General features: G+C 41.2%; 2 protein-coding genes across 2 annotated transcripts in view; both read right to left on the minus strand.

The window, feature by feature from the left end:
- The window catches only part of FAF1 (Fas associated factor 1), a 535,243-nt gene that overhangs the window by 6,711 nt on the left and 510,947 nt on the right, over nt 1-17,585 (minus strand). The window lies entirely within an intron of this gene.
- On the minus strand, nt 14,757-16,767 carry LOC110568802 (phosphoglycerate kinase 1-like). The gene has a single exon (XM_021673301.2). The coding sequence runs from the start codon at nt 16,586-16,588 to the stop codon at nt 15,335-15,337; it is 1,254 nt and encodes a 417-aa protein (XP_021528976.2). The 5' UTR covers nt 16,589-16,767; the 3' UTR covers nt 14,757-15,334.

The raw sequence follows: 17,585 nt of genomic DNA on the forward strand, positions 1-17,585 counted from the left end.
TGGGTTTTTCTATGATCACACACGTAAGTGATAGAGGCAGAACCAGAACCCAAGCCTTCTGTTTGTTCCCTAATAATTTTCATAGTAACTCCCCATCTCTTACAAGTGGCCTAAAAGGGTTCCTTCTCATTCTATGAGTTAAGACTTCAGGTTCAATATGTAGAACTGGAAAACAATAAACCAGACAGACAGCAGCTGCTAACATGGCTGCTGGGTTTCTCAAAATGTATTACTGCTTTTAAAGTAACATTTGCATTTGAGAAAGTTCCAGCATCATAAAGGCAGATGTTACCAAATTTTATCTAGTATTTGTTTGCTTGCCTCTGGTGACCAATAACCTTCATTCTCTAGACTGTGCTGGTAGCACTGTGAGCTGAGGGGGCCCTGCATATTCTGACTCCCAGGAGCAACCCTTTGCCACATTGGCAGAAAATCTGTAAGTCTCTTCGAGTCCACACAGAACAAACACCAGAACCTCATCCATTCTCATCTTACCCCTTACACCAGGGTCAAAGACTAGCATGTCCCATCCTCTATATTAGACATAGATAGAGCAAAATAAGTTTCCCCAAGCTTAAGGAAATCCATCCCTTCAGTTATGGACTATGTACTTCAGAAAGCCCTTTCCTTTCTGAATTCCTCTGTGCTGACTGCCAAGGCTGCACACTATCTAATGTTATCAGGATATAAAGGACCAAACTATACGGGTTCCAGTCCTGACTCTAGCAGTATGACTTTGGACAAGTCACTTTTCTTGACTAGGCTTTAATTTTTGCATTTTTAGAAGTGTGAGGATGAGTCAATGCAGTAAATTGGATTGCAGTTGAGCTTTGGAAATATAATAAACACTTAAGTTCATATCTCTTAGCCAAGTCAGTAAGATGCTTACTTATGCTCCAGTTTCCTTCTCCACTGGGTGGGTGAAAGGTTATTATAGGGATTGAAATAGCCATCAAGGGCCTGACACATGGAAGCTATTACGATTCAGTACCTTCTTTATGTGTAAGTAGATGTCATCTGGGTGGTTTGAGTTCCCCAGTGGCTGGAACTGTTGAAGTGTGATCCCAGGAAGGGATACCTGGTTGGATTCCCATTGCTATAATCTCCCAGCTGTCTGATGACCCTGGGCAAATTCAATGTTTACTTATAAAATTGAGACATTTTTTGCCTCCTAGAATTGTTGTGAGGAGTCAATAATGTAAAGCTTATAACTCCTATTGGGGGAAGTATTTATTTCACATTTATGCATCCACATGAAATGACTTCTGGATGTGTTCCCTATCTCCCACACAGTGGTGAGAACAAACTTATTTGCTTGGTGAATGTGGGAGAAGTATCTGAGCTCATCCCCTTCCTTTCCCTGTTCTGGAACCAACCTGCTCTCATGTTACAAAGTACGAGGGCCTACTGTGTCCAGCTGTACCATGAACTGGGTGGACAAGTCTGCCTAATTTACAGGCAAAAAATATATCAGCAAGCCCCTTGTCTGCTTAATCCCAAACAACAATCTCTGATCAACCTTTTTGGTAACAAAGGTGATATTTTTATCACCACCTGAGTCCTATGTCTATCTTTCAATTGGTCTTATGTCTTTCAATTAGTCTTGAACTACTTAAGTGAAAGAGTATTATGTAATGGCCCCTAAAATCCCAAATACCTCAGAGCACTAAGCAAATACTTAAAAATTAGGTTTTGATGTAACATGATACAAGGGTCACAGCTCTTTTTTTCTCAAGGTCTGTTTGATCTTGATTAAAAGATGAGAAAATCAACTAGTCAGGGCATAAATCAATTTTAAAATACATTTCCCATCTGTAACATAAAGCCACAACAAAGATTATTCCTAAAGAGATGCTTCTTTAAAGCCAAGTTATTTGAACATAAAATGAATGTGCTACTAAACTTCCTTATGAAGACCACATACATAATATTATTTTACAGTTCTCAAAACACTTTCACATATATTATCTAAACCTTAAAGCTATCCTAATATTGGATTCATTTATCCTCAGTTTTACAGATGAGAACACCAAAGCTCAAATAGGGACATTTCCTATGCACAGTCATACAACTAGAAATTGGCAGAGCTCACATTTGAACACAGGTCCTCTCCTTTCAAATACTAAAGCCCTTTGTACCTGAGGCATATTTATGGGCTGCATATGTAAGTTCCCAGATTATAGTGAAGCTGACCATATTTGCTTTTGATCTTGTTAAAAATTAGCATTTATTTAGAACTTGGGGGAACAACTTTTTTTTTTTTTTGAGATGGAGTCACCAAGCTGGTGTTCAGTGGCGCGATCTCGGCTCACTGTAACCTCTGCCTCCCAGGTTCAAACAATTCTCCTGCTTCAGCCTCCTGAGTAGCTGGGACTACAGGCACATACCACCATGCCAAGCTAAGTTTTTTATTTTTAGTAGAGATGGTGTTTCACCATGTTGGCCAGGATGGTCTCTATCTCTTGACCTTGTGATCCACCCACCTTGGTCTCCCAAAGTGCTGGGATTAGAGGCGTGAGCCACCACTCTCGTCCTAACTAATCTTTTTGGTACGATATGAGTAACCCATTCTATTAGTTACTCTATTAGGAAAACATGCTATTAAATATCAGAAGCTTAATAAGTAATTATTATCATTGCTATAAAAAGTTACTATGGCTGGGTGCAGTGGCTCATGCCTATAATCCCAGCACTTTGGGAGGCTGAGGCAGGCAGATCACTTGAGGTCAGGAGTTCAAGACCAGCATGGCCACCATGGTGAAACACCATCTCTATGAAAGGTACAAAAATTAGCTGCGCATGGTGGCGCGTGCCTGTAGTCCCAGCTACTCAGGAGGCTGAGGCAAGAGAATTGCTTGAACCTGGAGGCAGAAGTTGCGGTGAGCTGAGATTATACCACTGTATTCCAGCCTGGGTGACAGAGCAAGATTCCGTCCCTCTTGTCCCCGCCCCACCCCCCCCCCCCCGCCGCCCTGCAAAAAAAGCAAGCTACCATTCATTTGGTATTTTCTAAGTGCTAGGCACTATGCTAGTTGTTCTATATATTAGCTAATTAAATGGTCACAACAATTCTATGAAATAAGTACTCCTATTATTTCTATTTTACAGATGAATTCTCTGAGGTCAAAAATGGTTCAGAGACTTGCTCAAGATTACATAGCTAGGAAAGAGAAGGCCAGAATTGCCCTGGTTTGTGAGCTTCCAGTCTACATCCAATGCATTACCCTTCACTGCCTCTCAACTTCTGACCTACTTCTAAACAGGGGACAGTTAATATGACTAACTGGCTTTCCCTTGGGCATAAAAAAAGCTACACTCTGCAGCTGTGTCATGGCTCACGTCCCTAATGGGCTTTGTTATTCCACAAGAGGAACTCAAGTTGTCTTTTGTTACTGTCAACTTATTCCTAACAGCTAATCATCTATTTTCTTTACACACCTTTTGATGAGCTAGGAATCCCTAAAGAAAGCAGTCACACCCACAAAGTATCAGAGGGGGAACTTAGGGGAATTGCTGGGCATATGCTGAGTCAGCGTATAAAAAAGCTTTGGTAACGATAAAGTCCTTTGCAAACATAGGGATTGCTATTAATAATAATTATTATTATAAACAACTATGAGAACAATGCCAGTTGTAGCTCTTAGTAATTTCTTCTCTACCTTTGCTGCAGGTGGTAACACACCCCAAAATGAAATTTCCAATCTGGAAGGGTCCCACTATAAGACTACTCTATGGTTTATCTCAGCTTCTGGTGCAGTTGCTAGGCCAGTCTGTCTCCGTGGACCACAGGAAAGAAGTGGCACTGGGATGAGGGTTTCCAGGAAACAGTGACAGATGCTCCTCTCTTCATTACTGAACTGTGACAGATCAATTGGGGTGCTAGAGAGTGAGGCTGGTAGGTTTCTGTGGCTGCAAAGAATAGGTGTCGAGGACATTTTCTTTCTTTGATGACTTTTTTAAGGTGGGAAAGAGAATGAAAGAAAAATTAAAGGAAGAACAAAGGGAGAGAAGATTAAAGTAATAGAGGAATAGAAATTGTGTCTTGTAGGCTGCCCTGTTTGTTCTTTGTTTTATTACATTATAATAATGGTAACAAGAGCTAATATTTATTGGGAGCTTACTAGGTGCTAACTGTGCTAAGTGCTTTATAAGCACTACTGCAATTCTATGAGGGAGGTATATTACCTCCACTTTAAAAATAAAGACAAGAGGCTCAGAGAGATTATATAACCTGCCCAAGACTGCACAGGCAGGAAGGGGCAGAGCAAGGATTTAAAACTAGCTCTGACTTCAAAGTCTGTGTTCTTAGCCACCACGCTAGATTATTTTAGTATTGTAGTTATGTACTAGACTATTTTTTCTAAGTCCCTTGCTTGGGAGGACTGTATCCTTCACGTAGCTGAAGCGCCTATCTCCCTGTTACACTCTGTTAATAATAACAGAGTGTATTATTACCTTAGGCATTTGGGCAAATTTTACTCATTCAGATATTACAGAGCTGGTAATTGTTAGAGCAGGATGAGTCTTTAGAAGTCATCTCTGTAGCATATGGGGACAGAAAAGCCCAGTGAGTGGAAAGACCTTGCCCAAATTTATTCAGCATTCATGGCAAATCTGGATTCTTTATTCCTAGCCCATGCCTTTAGATGGACTGTTTAGTGAAGACAACAACTCTAAGGTATTATAATGTTAAAATGGCCTCAAATTTGGCACACTGTCAGGGACACCCTGGACACCAAACAAGAGATGTAACCTTCTCCTTGTATTGGTATCCCTAATAGTGGCTTTGGTCACTATACTATTAAATGACAATATAAGTGGGGAATGCTCAAAGGGAATTCTAATAAGAATGGAATGAGGAGGAAAAAGCCTTCTTAGTCTAAAAACAGGAGATAATCCAAGTCTTAAGAATGAGAATAAAGAGCATAAAATGAATATAAAAAGAATGAGAACAGGTACATTTCCCCATCCTGGAAAGTCCTGGAATCTGGAAGACACAATTTCAAGTAAATAAAAGGAAGTCCTGCTTTACAGAACAATTTGCAAGCTCACTGTCCCTGAAAGCATAAACTGAATACAGGCAAATTCATGAGTGAAGACTCTGTAGTGTGGCAAGACAAACCTAACGCAGATCAGCCCCAACAGTGTGCCCAGCTTACAGGTATGCTAAGACACTGATCCTTCTCAACCCTAGGGACAGCCAGGATCCTGAGAGCTGGGTTGCTTCTGCCTCTGAGCAGCCTAGTATAGCTCCCCAAGTGAGGCACACAAACACCGTTTTCAATCCGTGCGGTGACTTGTAAAAGGCTGGGAATCACTGAGTCAGGGGACATGCCTCACTTTCAGAGGCCAGTACCATGGAAGCAGTCAGGTCCTTGTATAAAAGGTTGGTCCACAATGCTAACCACTGTGTTTGGAACAAGACATCAAGAGACAATTGAAAGGGGAGACACTTGTTTTCTGGTTAGGTTTAAAACTGTTAGCTCAGCTTAAAAGCCTTCTGAGAGATCCTGACTGTTAGCCTCGGAGTTTCACTACTAGGCATGGATTAAGTGCTAATTAGAGAGGCAATAAAAAAAAAAAGCACTGGTGGCTTTTAAATTCTAGCACTGCATGTGTGCTCTTGAGTAAGTCATTTAACGTCTTACCATGAGATAAGATCCAAAATCTGTAAGTTGGTGACAACATCACCCAACCCCACACGGTCTCTTAATAGACCATGTCCCTCTAGGTCTATCTCCTTCACACTTCCACTCGTGAGAGAGTTGAGCAAAATGTCTGATCCTGTCCTGTTCCTTCTTAAAGTTCTTAAATGATTCCTTGCCAAAACAGGATAGTCCCCTTTTGTTTTGGCCTCATTTTCCCAGTTTGTCCATGGGTAGTGTTTCGGATAAGGCTCCCAGCAGGCCTTCAATGAAAGACATGGCTGGAAAGACAGTTTGGACATAGATCATTAAGAGCTCAAATATATTATTAGGTATCATTTAAACTTCTGAAAAAAAATCTTTTCTCCTTGGCTTCAGAGAGATCTGGAGTGGTGGGCTAGATGCGCTCCTCAGGCCGAGTGGGCTAGGGAGAAAGTGAGCATTTTGAATGAATTTTAATATCCAAGCAGGGCCATGTGAGCTGGTGTGTGCATTGCTCTGCACGCAAACACCACTCAAGAGCTGGAGCTTTGAACAGGAGTTAAAAGAGTTTAGTCCCTAACGACATACAAAAGACTTGCCGGTGTGATTTATTCTGATGTATTTACTTATCCAATTACCAAAACAGCAGGAGATCATTAAATTTTCTAGTTACCAGATGCAGCACGCTCAATATCTTAAATGTTACCAAGGCTCTCTCTGAGCTATTTTGATAGTACATTTCATCTACCCAAAAGCTTATAAAACTGGAAGGCAAGAATCATGAACAGAGCAGGTGTTTTCTTTGAAGGCTGGTCCAGCAAGCAGCCTGTACAATACCAAACGTATACCAAAAATTTCCAAACTCCTGGGCTTAAGGAAAATTACCATGATGAGAAAGAAAAGTATTTAGGAAGAGAGGATGCTAAGAAAGTGGTACTTGAAGGAGGCTGGAGATACGCATTTTACCTGGTCAGCCTTTTCTTCATGCTTATTCCCTATCAGTTTAGTTGCCATATCCACAAACGGTCAGGGGCTCAGAGCGGGCGAGGAGAGTCAGGGAACTGCAAACCTGCCTCCTGACCTTCGCATGCTGCTCTGATTACCTATGTGCTTTAGGACAAGACATTTTTCATCCTGAGTTTCCTTGTCTGTTAAACAAGGATGTTGATACCTGGTGTACCACCGTATGGACCTGCTATGAGCATCATCACAGCTTGTCATATTAACAACATTTTAGAAGTGGAAAATATTTTCTCTCAAAAAATACATCAAGTAAGTGAAATCTGGGTCTAAATTTTCGAACAGGTGGTAGTGGCTTGGCCCCAATGTTGCTTACTATGCTGATCTCTAAATATTATCCTCTCATAGACCCTATGCTCCAGACAATTAGAGCAGTTTGCTATTCCTCAAATATGTCTTATGCTTTTCCTCCCTGAACCTTTGCCATGTTGTTCCTCCACCTAAACTGTCCTCTCTCTACAGTTCTACCTGTCCTGTCCCAACCTATATATCCTTCAAGGCTCAGCTCAGATGCTACCTTCTCCATAAAACCAGGCCTGAGTGACAGAGCCTAAATTAATCTGTTTCTCCTATTCCTGTAACAGAATTAATCATAGCTGGCATCATTCACTGGGCCATAGACTCATGGAACACAGTGACCATCTATGTTCATTGTGGTATCTCCCTCATATGCCTATCCCATTGTCCTACCTGTGGTCAATCCATGTTTACTGAACTAATACCTTTCTTTCACCTTAGGATTCTTAGACAAGGCAGTTGCCAAGGTCTGCTGGCTGACTCAAGTTCAGTGTTTAAAGTGGAATGCAGGTACTAGCAATGCCAACCCTCTTTTGCTAAAACAGCATTCTTATACTTTGACCAGGCAAGGGATCCTAGAGGATCTAACTCAAGGGATCAGCTACAGTCGCACACTGAGTTATCTGTTGTGCCTTTTGATTATTTATGAGTCTGTCTCTCCAGCCAGGTTGAATTCTGAGGACACATAAGAGATTTTACTGGCTCCCTATCCCCAGGTCTTAGCATACTGCTGGAAACAGTAAGTTCACTACATGTTTGCTGAAAGATTGACCTACTGAATGACTGAATGGAAACTTGCCAATCCTCTCTCAGACCTCTTCCTCCAGCCTCATTCCTACAGCAGGCAGGCTCCATTGGTGATACCATCAGCAGGACATCCCAGCAGGTCCCTTGGCTCTGGAAGCTCTCTGGCCTTAGCTTCCGTCAGTTCTGCTGCACAGACACAGGGGCTGACAATAAGTCTGCATCAGTTGCCCTTTCAGAAGGGACAGACTTTTCCTTGTCTATTTAAACTGCTGTTGGAATTGGCTAATTAGAAGGATTTAAAAAATCTTAATATTCTAAACAGAGGAAACTGGTTCTGAATTATTAAGCAACATTTTCAATGCATTTGAACAACCTTAAGTGACTCAGCTGCCACCTGATCCTAAGCTCTAGCTCAGATAAATAAATGTGAAATATTATCAAAGCTTTGGCTTATAGGAGCCTCCAGCTACAGTAAATAAAAGCTTAAGTCCCCACAAACTGCCTGTGACAGAGACATTGTCATATAAAAGGAAAGAAGATGATCTTAAATAAAGCCAGTAGGACCAGGAAGCCAATGGTTTTGTTCTAGTTTTCAGAAGAGAGTTGTCAATGGCACATGTATTATCAACATCCAGGTCATTTAATCATAGAATCACATAATATCAGAGCTGAAAGAAAATTAAGAAAACATTTAATGTCTTCATACTTTAGATAAAGAAAAAAGAGACCCAGAAACATATGTACCTTGCTTGATTTCACATAACAAGTGGCTAGAAGAATTTAAATTTTGCACCAGCTTAGTTCCCATCCCACTGAACTACATTCTTCTCACTTTTTTTTTTGATTAAAAAAATTTTGGAGGCCAGATGCAATGGCTCATGCCTGTAATCCCAGCACTTTGGTAGGCTGAGGCAGGTGGATCACTTGAGGTCAGGAGTTCGAGACCAGCCTGGCCAACATGGTAAAACCCCCCACTCTACTAAAAATACAAAAATTAGCCAGGCAGTATATGGCATGCACCTGTAATCCCAGCTACTCAGGAGGCTGAGGTAGGAGAACAGCTTGAGTCTGGGCGGCGGAGGTTGAAGTGAGCTGAGATTGCACCACTGCACTCCAGTCTGGGTGACAGAATGAGACCCTGTTTCAAAAAAAGTTTTTTTTAGGGAGGAGATTTCGCTATATGCCTAGGTTAGAGCACAGTGACCTATTCAGGCTCAATTATAGTGCAGTACAGCTTGGAACTCCTGGCTCAAGTTATCCTCCTGCCTCAGCCTCCTGAGTAGCAGGGACTGAAGAATACGCCACCCACATTCTTCTAAGAATGTCTTGCTGGAGATGTCAAAATGAGAGGATAACAACTGGCTACAAAAACACATCTGAAAATTTTTATCAGATGGGTCACTTCTGGTGCTTGAGTTCTAGAAACTCCACGCATCTGCCATGCCCCCTCCCCCAAACCTGGGAGTTTTACTTCCAAGACCATGTAAGGAGGGAGTAAGGGGAGGGTGAGAAAGAAACCAGGAATGTCACTATAATGTGGCCCCCCTCACTTGCCTGTCCTCAAGCCATGAAGATATCATGAATTTCTGACTGGTGAGATGGAAAATATAAAACCAACCAACCAACCAACCAAACAAACAAAAACAGTGGATGCATGAATAGCTGGAAACATTTTATTTCTTCTCATTTATTTACTAAACAAGTATTTCCTGAGTGTTTACTACATGTAAGAAACCATGCTAGGTACTGGATTACAATAGTAAACAAGACACTATTTCTGCTCTCAGGAGTATACAGTCTAGGGCAAAATGCTGACAAGAAAAGAATTTAGAACACTGAAATTCAGAAAAGTAAAAGGCCACAATAGGGAAAAAGGCACCAGGAAAGCACAAGGAAGGCAAATGCCTGACTCAGTCCTAGGGTGTCAATTAGTTCCACATTTCTCTTTCCTCCTTGTCTCAAACTTCATGCGTACAATTCTTTTTTGTTTGTTTAAAAAATGTATATCTTACCTTCACTTTGTGACTCTGTAAACTTGAATCTGCCATTTCTGCTTTTGGTTTTCCTAAGCCTTGGGCAAATTACTTTCCATCTCTGCATCTCAGTTATTTCATCTAGAAAATAGGACTTTTTCTAGTTTTCACAGTAAATAATGAATGCATGAGGAAGGCCTGTTCACTCAAGGTCTTACATAAAACCAATTAGAGGAAGGAAAGTGAAAAAAACTAGAAACAGCAAAAGAATCTTCAGGGTTGGGATTCAGCCAAACCTGAAGATTCAGATTTTGACATTAAACCTGAATCCTTGAGGTCCTGGTTCTGGACGAAGAGCAGGATGTGGTTCTGGTGAAGAAGGCTGGGGCTGGGGCTATAGTTGGCACTGCAGTGAGGTCCTGGGGAATTTGGCATGTTGATGCATGTGCTAATGCACTCTAGAACTCCAGTAATGGCTTTGAAAATTACAAAAATGTCTAGAAAAGGTTAATCTGCACCATACACATTTGCACGTGATTGTGTTTACAATGGTGTTACTATACAGACTTTAAGTGAGCAAAGTGTGTCTGCGAAAGCACCTAGAATACTGAGTACAGAACTAATGATTTTTAATGTATGGCTAGATAGAATCAGATTAAATTGTATGTACAGCCTTCAAAAGTTTATTTAATTTCTTGGTCAGGTGTGGTGGCCTGTAATCCCACCACTTTGGGGGCTGAGGCAGGCAGACTGCCTGAGGTCAGGAATTTGAGACCAGCTTGGACAATTTGGTAAAACCCCATCTCTATAAAAAATAGAAAAATTATCTGGGCATGGTGGTGTGCACTTGTAGTACCAGCTACTGGGGAGGCTGAGATTGCTGCAATCGCACCACTATACTCCAGCCTGGGTGACCGGGTGACAGAGTGAGATCCTGTCTCAAAAAAAAAAAAAAGAAAGAAAGAAAAGAAAAAGAGTTTATTTGATTTCTGATATAACAATTTTGAATGGTATAGTGATTATGATCACCTTATAACATTAAATTCTGGGGAAGAGTAAATAATTTTGAAAAGGTTATCAGCCGTGTGTGGTGGCTCATGCCTATAATTCCAGCACTTTGGAAGGCCAAGGTGGGTGGGTCACCTGAGGTCAGGAGTTCGAGACCAGCCTGGACAACATGGAGAAACCCTGTCTCTACAAAAAATACAAAATTAGCTGGGCGTGGTGGCACGTGCCTGTAATCCCAGCTACTTGGGAGGCTGAGGCAGGAGAATTGCTTGAACCTGGGAGGAAAAGGTTGCAGTGAGCTGAGATTGAGCCATTGCACTCCAGCCTGGGCAACAAGGGTGAAACTGTTTCTCAAATAATAATAATAATAACAATTTTGAAAAGGTTTAAACATATCAATATACATTAACAGTAATAGTCACTGCATTTTATGTTCAGCATAGTATGGTAGAAAGGACCTGGGTTTTGAGAATCAAGTACTGATACTGACACTTACTGGGCAATATTGAGAAATTTAAACTTTCTGAGCTTCTGTGTTCTTATCTGTAAAATGGAGACACTATCTGTCTTTCAGGGAACTAATACCTAACATACAATAGACACAAAAAGAAATGGCTATATTCATTGCCATTGCTCCCCACCATTCCAAGACCTTTGCGAATAAGACAGAAAGTGGTAAAGACAGATATTTTAAGGCTCTGAATTCCACTCAGCTCGACTGAAATGGCTGTAATAACCTCAAACACATTTAAAAAATTCCTTTGTGAACTCCTTTGATCTCGTCAGAAGCATACAGTGATTGGTTTTCACATATAATACCACTGGTTCCCTCAGTATCTCTGTGGGTTAGCAATGCTTTCCTCTTTTTGCCATCAATTTCATCATAATAGCTTAGAAATGCTAGGCATTTACTATGCTAGTGCTTTATGCAGATCACTTCATTTCATTTTTACAACAGTCCTATAAATTAGGTACTATCATTATCCTTATCCTACAGATGAGGACACTGAGCTACCTAGAGGCTAAGTAATTTACCCAAGATCAAACACCTAGGAAATAGTAAAGATGAGATTTAGTCTGGGACTCCAGAACTCAGTCTCCGTCACCCTGCCTTTTTTTTTTTTTTGAGACAGGGTCTTGCTCTGCCACCCAGGCTGGAATGCAGTGACACCATCATGGCTGACTACAGCCTCAACCTTCCAAGCTCAAGTGATTCTCCTGTTTCAGCCTCCCGAGTAGGTGGGACTACAGGTATGTACCACCACCCCTAAGTTTTCTGATTTTCAGTAGAGATGATATCTTGCTACATTGCTCAGGCTGGTCTTAAACTCTTGAGCTCAAGTAATCCTTCCACCTTGGCCGTCCAAAGTGCTGGGATTACAGGTGTGAGCCACCATGCCTGGCCCAGAATTCAGTTTTTAAACTATTATCCAGTATAGTCTCTCTATGGCTTATCTACAGTTTGCTCCAGTCACTGCCAGGGGCATTTTCTGGTGTTGAGCCATCCTCAGTTTAATTCTGTATTCTCTGCTAGAAAGCACCACTCAAACTTTTCTCCTGGCCCCTCAGACTCTACAAATTCCAAAGTGAACCTGCCTCTCCATCTATCTTCCTTGATTTTTGCCTATGGTACTATACCATCTTTTTAGTCGTTCAGGCTGGGGACCTCTAAGTCACCTCTGAAAACTCCTTCTTCCTATCCTCCCCAACCTTGACATAGCCAGACAATCATTAAATCCCATTGATTCTTCCTTCTTCCTGATTTTGCTGCCTACTCTTCATCCCAAATTGCTGCCATCTTAGTACTGTCTCCCACAGCCTGCTTACTTTTCTACCGCAATAGTCCTATCTGGCCTCCTTTCCCCAGGCTTTCACTACTTTAATCCTTCCTAATCAGAATAATCAACAGTGTTGAGACAGTGGGGAAAAGGCAGAAATATGGAATAAAAAAATCTAGGTGAAGCTATTATTCTGCAACTTAGCTATGTCAATTTGTATAAGCCACTTGGCAGCTCTACGTTTAAATCCTTCATCTTTAATATAGGGTCTAACACCTACCAACGAACTAGCATTAGAAATGGTTTTATGAGGGCAGGAATTCTGTCCTCTATTAGTGGATGTATAGTAGTAAAAAATTCTGTGGAGCACTATACATAGAATATACTCATTCTTCTATGTATAGTTTTTCATAGAATTATTCACTACCATATCCCCAATGTCTTGTGCATAACAGGTGCTCAAAAATATCTGTTGGATTAATGCATAGAAAACTCTTCCCTATTTTTTCATCTCTTATTTTATTTCCTTTTGTACCTGACTTCATAACCTAAATTCCTATCACAGAAAACTGTGCAATTCCCTAAACATATCATGCTGGTTTATATTCCTACGGTTTGGTTCACATTTCTTCTGCTTGGAAAATGCCCATTCCTTTCTTTTTTCTAAATGTCTTTTTTTGCAGTATATTTAGTGTCATGTTTTTCACATGTGTACTTTTTGTTAGTGATTTTGCTGTTTAAAATGGTCCACAATCACAGTGCTCAAGTGCTGTCTGGTGATCCTAAGTGAAGGAGGGCTGTGATATGCCTCATAGAAAAAAATATGTGTGGTAGATAAGCTTCATTCAGGTACGAGCCTTAGGACTGTTAGCTATTAATTCAATGTTGAATCAACAGTATATATTAATATGTCTTTATATATGTATATATGTGTATGTATAGGGGTGCATATGTGTATGTGTGTGTGTATATATATATACTGTATATACACTATAGCCCCTCAACCTCCCAGGCTCAAGTGATCCTCCCACCTCACTCCCAAGTATCTGGGACTACAGAATGCACCACCATGCCCAGTTAACTTTTTTTTTTTTTTTTTTTTTAGTAGAGAAAGGGTCTCACTATGCTGCCCAGGCTGGTCTAGAATTCCTGGGCTCTAGCTATCCTCCTGTCTTGGCCTCCCAAAGTGCTGGGATTACTGGCATGAGCCATAGTACCTGGCCTAAGTAAAGTATCTCTAAACAGAAACACAAATAACATACATAACAAAGTTATATATTTAGTGGTTGATGAAAATATGACCAGAGGCTCACAAGAACTTAACCCTGTATTTCCCCTAGGAACAGTGGTTAAGTATTCACTAATTCAGTGTTTGTGGCAACATTATACAACATAACTATGAATAACGGGAATCAACCGTATTTCCCAATTCTAAAACTAACAGCTCCCCACAGCCTATAGAATAATATTCTAATTTCTTAACCTCAGGTGTATTATTAAAGTATACACTGCTGATAGAAGACTTTTTGTTCAGCCAAATCTGTGTATTTTTCATGTTGTATCTAGCTTGGCAGTATGTGCCACAAGCCTGCCAGGGTGATCTTCTGTTGTATCTGTCCTGCCAGACTTGGTTGGCCCTTACAGAAAAGACCATCTTATAATTATCATCACACCCTTCAAAGTGTATACCTGTCATCCATTCATCTATCTATCCATCTACCTGCCCACAACTCAGTGAGCCTCTACTCTGTGCTAGGCTTGTGTAGGTCCTGTGCCAGAAACTAGGGGTACGAAGGCAAATAAGACAGTACAGCTGCTGCCCTAAATGAGCTTATATAGAGCAATTTCTGGAGGGCCCTGATATAAACGACGTAAAAATCTTTATGAGGAAATACGCCTGTCTCTCCTACTAGGAAAAACCATAAACTAATTCAGGAATATTTCCAATTACAAAAGAAATCTGCTGGTTTGGTCAAACAGAAGATAGACGTTAAACTCTAGATATTTCTACTTGAACTTCACTCTCAACCTTTTGTCATTAGGCATGTAAGGCACATTGTCCGATATCTTTACTTGAAAACTGGTAGTTTCCAAACAGTTAATATTCGACAAAGATTCTTTGTCTTCTTGAAACCAAAACATTAAAAAAAAAAAAAGAGAGAGAGAGAGAGACAGAGATAGGAAGGAAGGAATGGGGTTGGGAGAAAAATAATTACCATTACCATCATACCAGCTACACTATTAGATTCTTACCCTGTGTTAAGTGTATATATATATATATAAAGCTTGGGAGGTTGTGCTTGGTTTTCCCTGGGCTTTGCCCATGTACCTTTTCTCCTTGCTGATTTTATTTTGTATCCTTTTGCTCTAAGAATTCATATGCTGAGTCCTGTGAATCTTCCTAGGAAATCATATATATAGGAATGAAACATTTTATATCGATTTTTTTTTTCATGGTTTCAATGGACACTTTTATTGTTTATTTAATGGATCATCAATTTCACCTTCCTACCTACAAAAGTAATTTCATCTTGTTTCCACGCTGAGTAGTGAAACAGTGACAAAGCTAATAAGAATAAGCTACATCAAAAGAGAACTAAGCTAACACAGCTCACTAACAGGCAAAATATAAATATATGCACTCTAAAATGCACAATGGTTTAGTCACTAAGAAATTCAAATGGGATCTTGAAGAATGTAGGCATATCCAGGGTGCAGTAAAGACGAGCTGAGATGCTGTGCAACTGTTTAAGGGTTCCTGGCACTGCATCTCTTGGCCACTAGCTGAATCGACATGGAAGGTTTTGGCTAATGCCAAGTGGAGATGCAGAAAATGCTAAGTTGATTTGGGGGCTGTGCACAGGAACTAAAAGGCAGGAAAGTACTAAATGTTGCTGAGAGCATCCACCCCAGGAAGGACTTTACCTTCCAGTAGCTCTAAACTGGCACCACCCCCAGTGCTCACATGGCTGACCTTATCCTCCGTGTTCCATTTGGCACAGCAAGTGGCAGTGTCTCCACCACCTATGATGGTGATGCAGCCCCTAGAAGTGCCTTTCACCACCTCATCCATGAGGGCTTTGGTTCCCCGGGCAAAAGCTTCCCATTTGAATACCCCCACAGAACCATTCCACACAATCTGCTTAGCCCGAGTGACAGCCTCAGCATACTTCTTGCTGCTTTCAGGACCACAGTCCAAGCCCATCCAGCCAGCAGGTATGCCAGAAGCCACAGTGGCTTGGCCAGTCTTGGCATTCTCATCAAATTTGTCAGCAGTGACAAAGTCAACAGGCAAGGTAATCTTCACATCATTCTTCTCAGCTTTGGACATTAGGTCTTTGACAGTCTTGGCTCCCTCTTCATCAAAAAGAGAAGTACCAATCTCCATGTTGTTGAGCACCTTAAGGAAGGTAAATGCCATTCCACCACCAATAATCATCTCATTGACTTTGTCCAGCATATTATTGATCAGCTGGATCTTGTCTGCAACTTTAGCTCTGCCCAGGATGGCCAGGAAGGGTCGCTCTGGGCTCTCCAAGGCCTTGGCAAAGTAGTTCAGCTCCTTCTTCATCAAAAAACCACCAGCCTTCTGTGGCAGATTGACTCCTACCATGGAGCTGTGGGCTCTGTGAGCAGTGCCAAAAGCATCGTTAACATAGATATCCCATAGCTTGGAAAGTGAAGCTTGGAAAGCTTCTATTTTGGCTGGCTCAGCTTTAACCTTGTTCCCAGAAGCATCTTTTCCCTTCCCTTCTTCCTCCACATGAAAGTGGAGGTTCTCCAGCAGGATGACAGACCCAGCAGCTGGGTTGGCACAGGTTTTCTCCACTTCTGGGCCTACACAGTCCTTCAAGAACAGAACATCCTTGCCCAGCAGAGATTTGAGTTCCACAGCAACTGGCTCTAAGGAGTACTTGTCAGGCATAGGGACACCATCAGGCCAGCCTAGGTGGCTCATAAGGACTACTGACTTGGCTCCATTATCTAAGCAGAATTTGATGCTTGGGACAGCAGCCTTAATCCTCTGGTTGTTTGTTATCTGGTTGTTCTTCATAGGAACATTGAAGTCGACTCTCATAACGACCCGCTTCCCTTTCACGTCCAGCTTGTCCAGCGTCAGCTTGTTAGAAAGAGACATTTTGGAAATACAGCCGGGAGAGAGGTCGCTGATTCAGACAGCTAGGGAGCCGGCTGCGGACGTGTGCTCGGTACGCTTGCAGAATCTATATCGATTTTTTAATGCTCACTACAAGCCTTTGAAATAGGTATTGCTACTTCTATTTTACCAAAAATTAAGTAACCTAAGATCACTCAGTGAAGAGTTGATCCATTTGACTCCACAACCTGCATGTGTTCTTGTTTCAGTCTACAATGCCTATGAAATGTGACTGAGGAGAGGTAGTATTAAATACATCATCCTTATAGTGTTGACCTATATTTGTTTATAGTAACAAGCAAGAAAAATAAATAACAACTCTTCCCTTTTTTAAGGAGCCAATTTGAAGAGAGTATTCTCCCTAGGCAGTGAGGGAGAGTGGCTGCAGGCTCAAGGACAACTGTAGGGGTTTGGAGCAGACCATTATAGAATGTGAGGCAAGTTTGCATTGAATATGTTGATACTCTACAAATTAGGTGATGGCTGTCTCTAGGGACTGTGCTTCCCTCATGATGTTTTGAAAATCTCCTTTGAAAATACAGCTTGATTGGTGCTTGTTAGGATTCTTCTGAGATCACTTTTATACCCTTTTCTACAAGGACTAAGTTATGTTCCAAGCGAAGGTGGGAGGCAAAGTCAAATGCTTAAAAGTTTCCCTGTTTACAGAGGTCCCCTCACATATCTGGCAGTAAACCCCAGAAGTGAATTTGAGACATGAATATCTTAAAAAACAAGATTATATGTTCAGAGAAGCATTAACACAGCAGGACTGCTAGTGTTTGAAAGGCCTGCTTACACGTTGGCCCTTGGTTGGCATCTAGAAAGTTAGGTTTGAGAAAGTTTACCATTATTCCTAGAACTGATGAGTAGCTCATTATGTCTAAACTGTGCAAACAATATAGTTTATGAGAACGCTTGCTTTCCTTCTGGGAGTTTGGCATTTTGGTATATGTCTGGCAGAATGTACCTATGTGGTCAA

Source organism: Aotus nancymaae, unplaced genomic scaffold (genome assembly GCF_030222135.1).
Source record: "Aotus nancymaae isolate 86718 unplaced genomic scaffold, 86718_ANA_hifiasm-v0.15.2.pri h1tg000007l, whole genome shotgun sequence".
In the NCBI taxonomy this organism is placed as follows: domain Eukaryota; kingdom Metazoa; phylum Chordata; class Mammalia; order Primates; family Aotidae; genus Aotus; species Aotus nancymaae.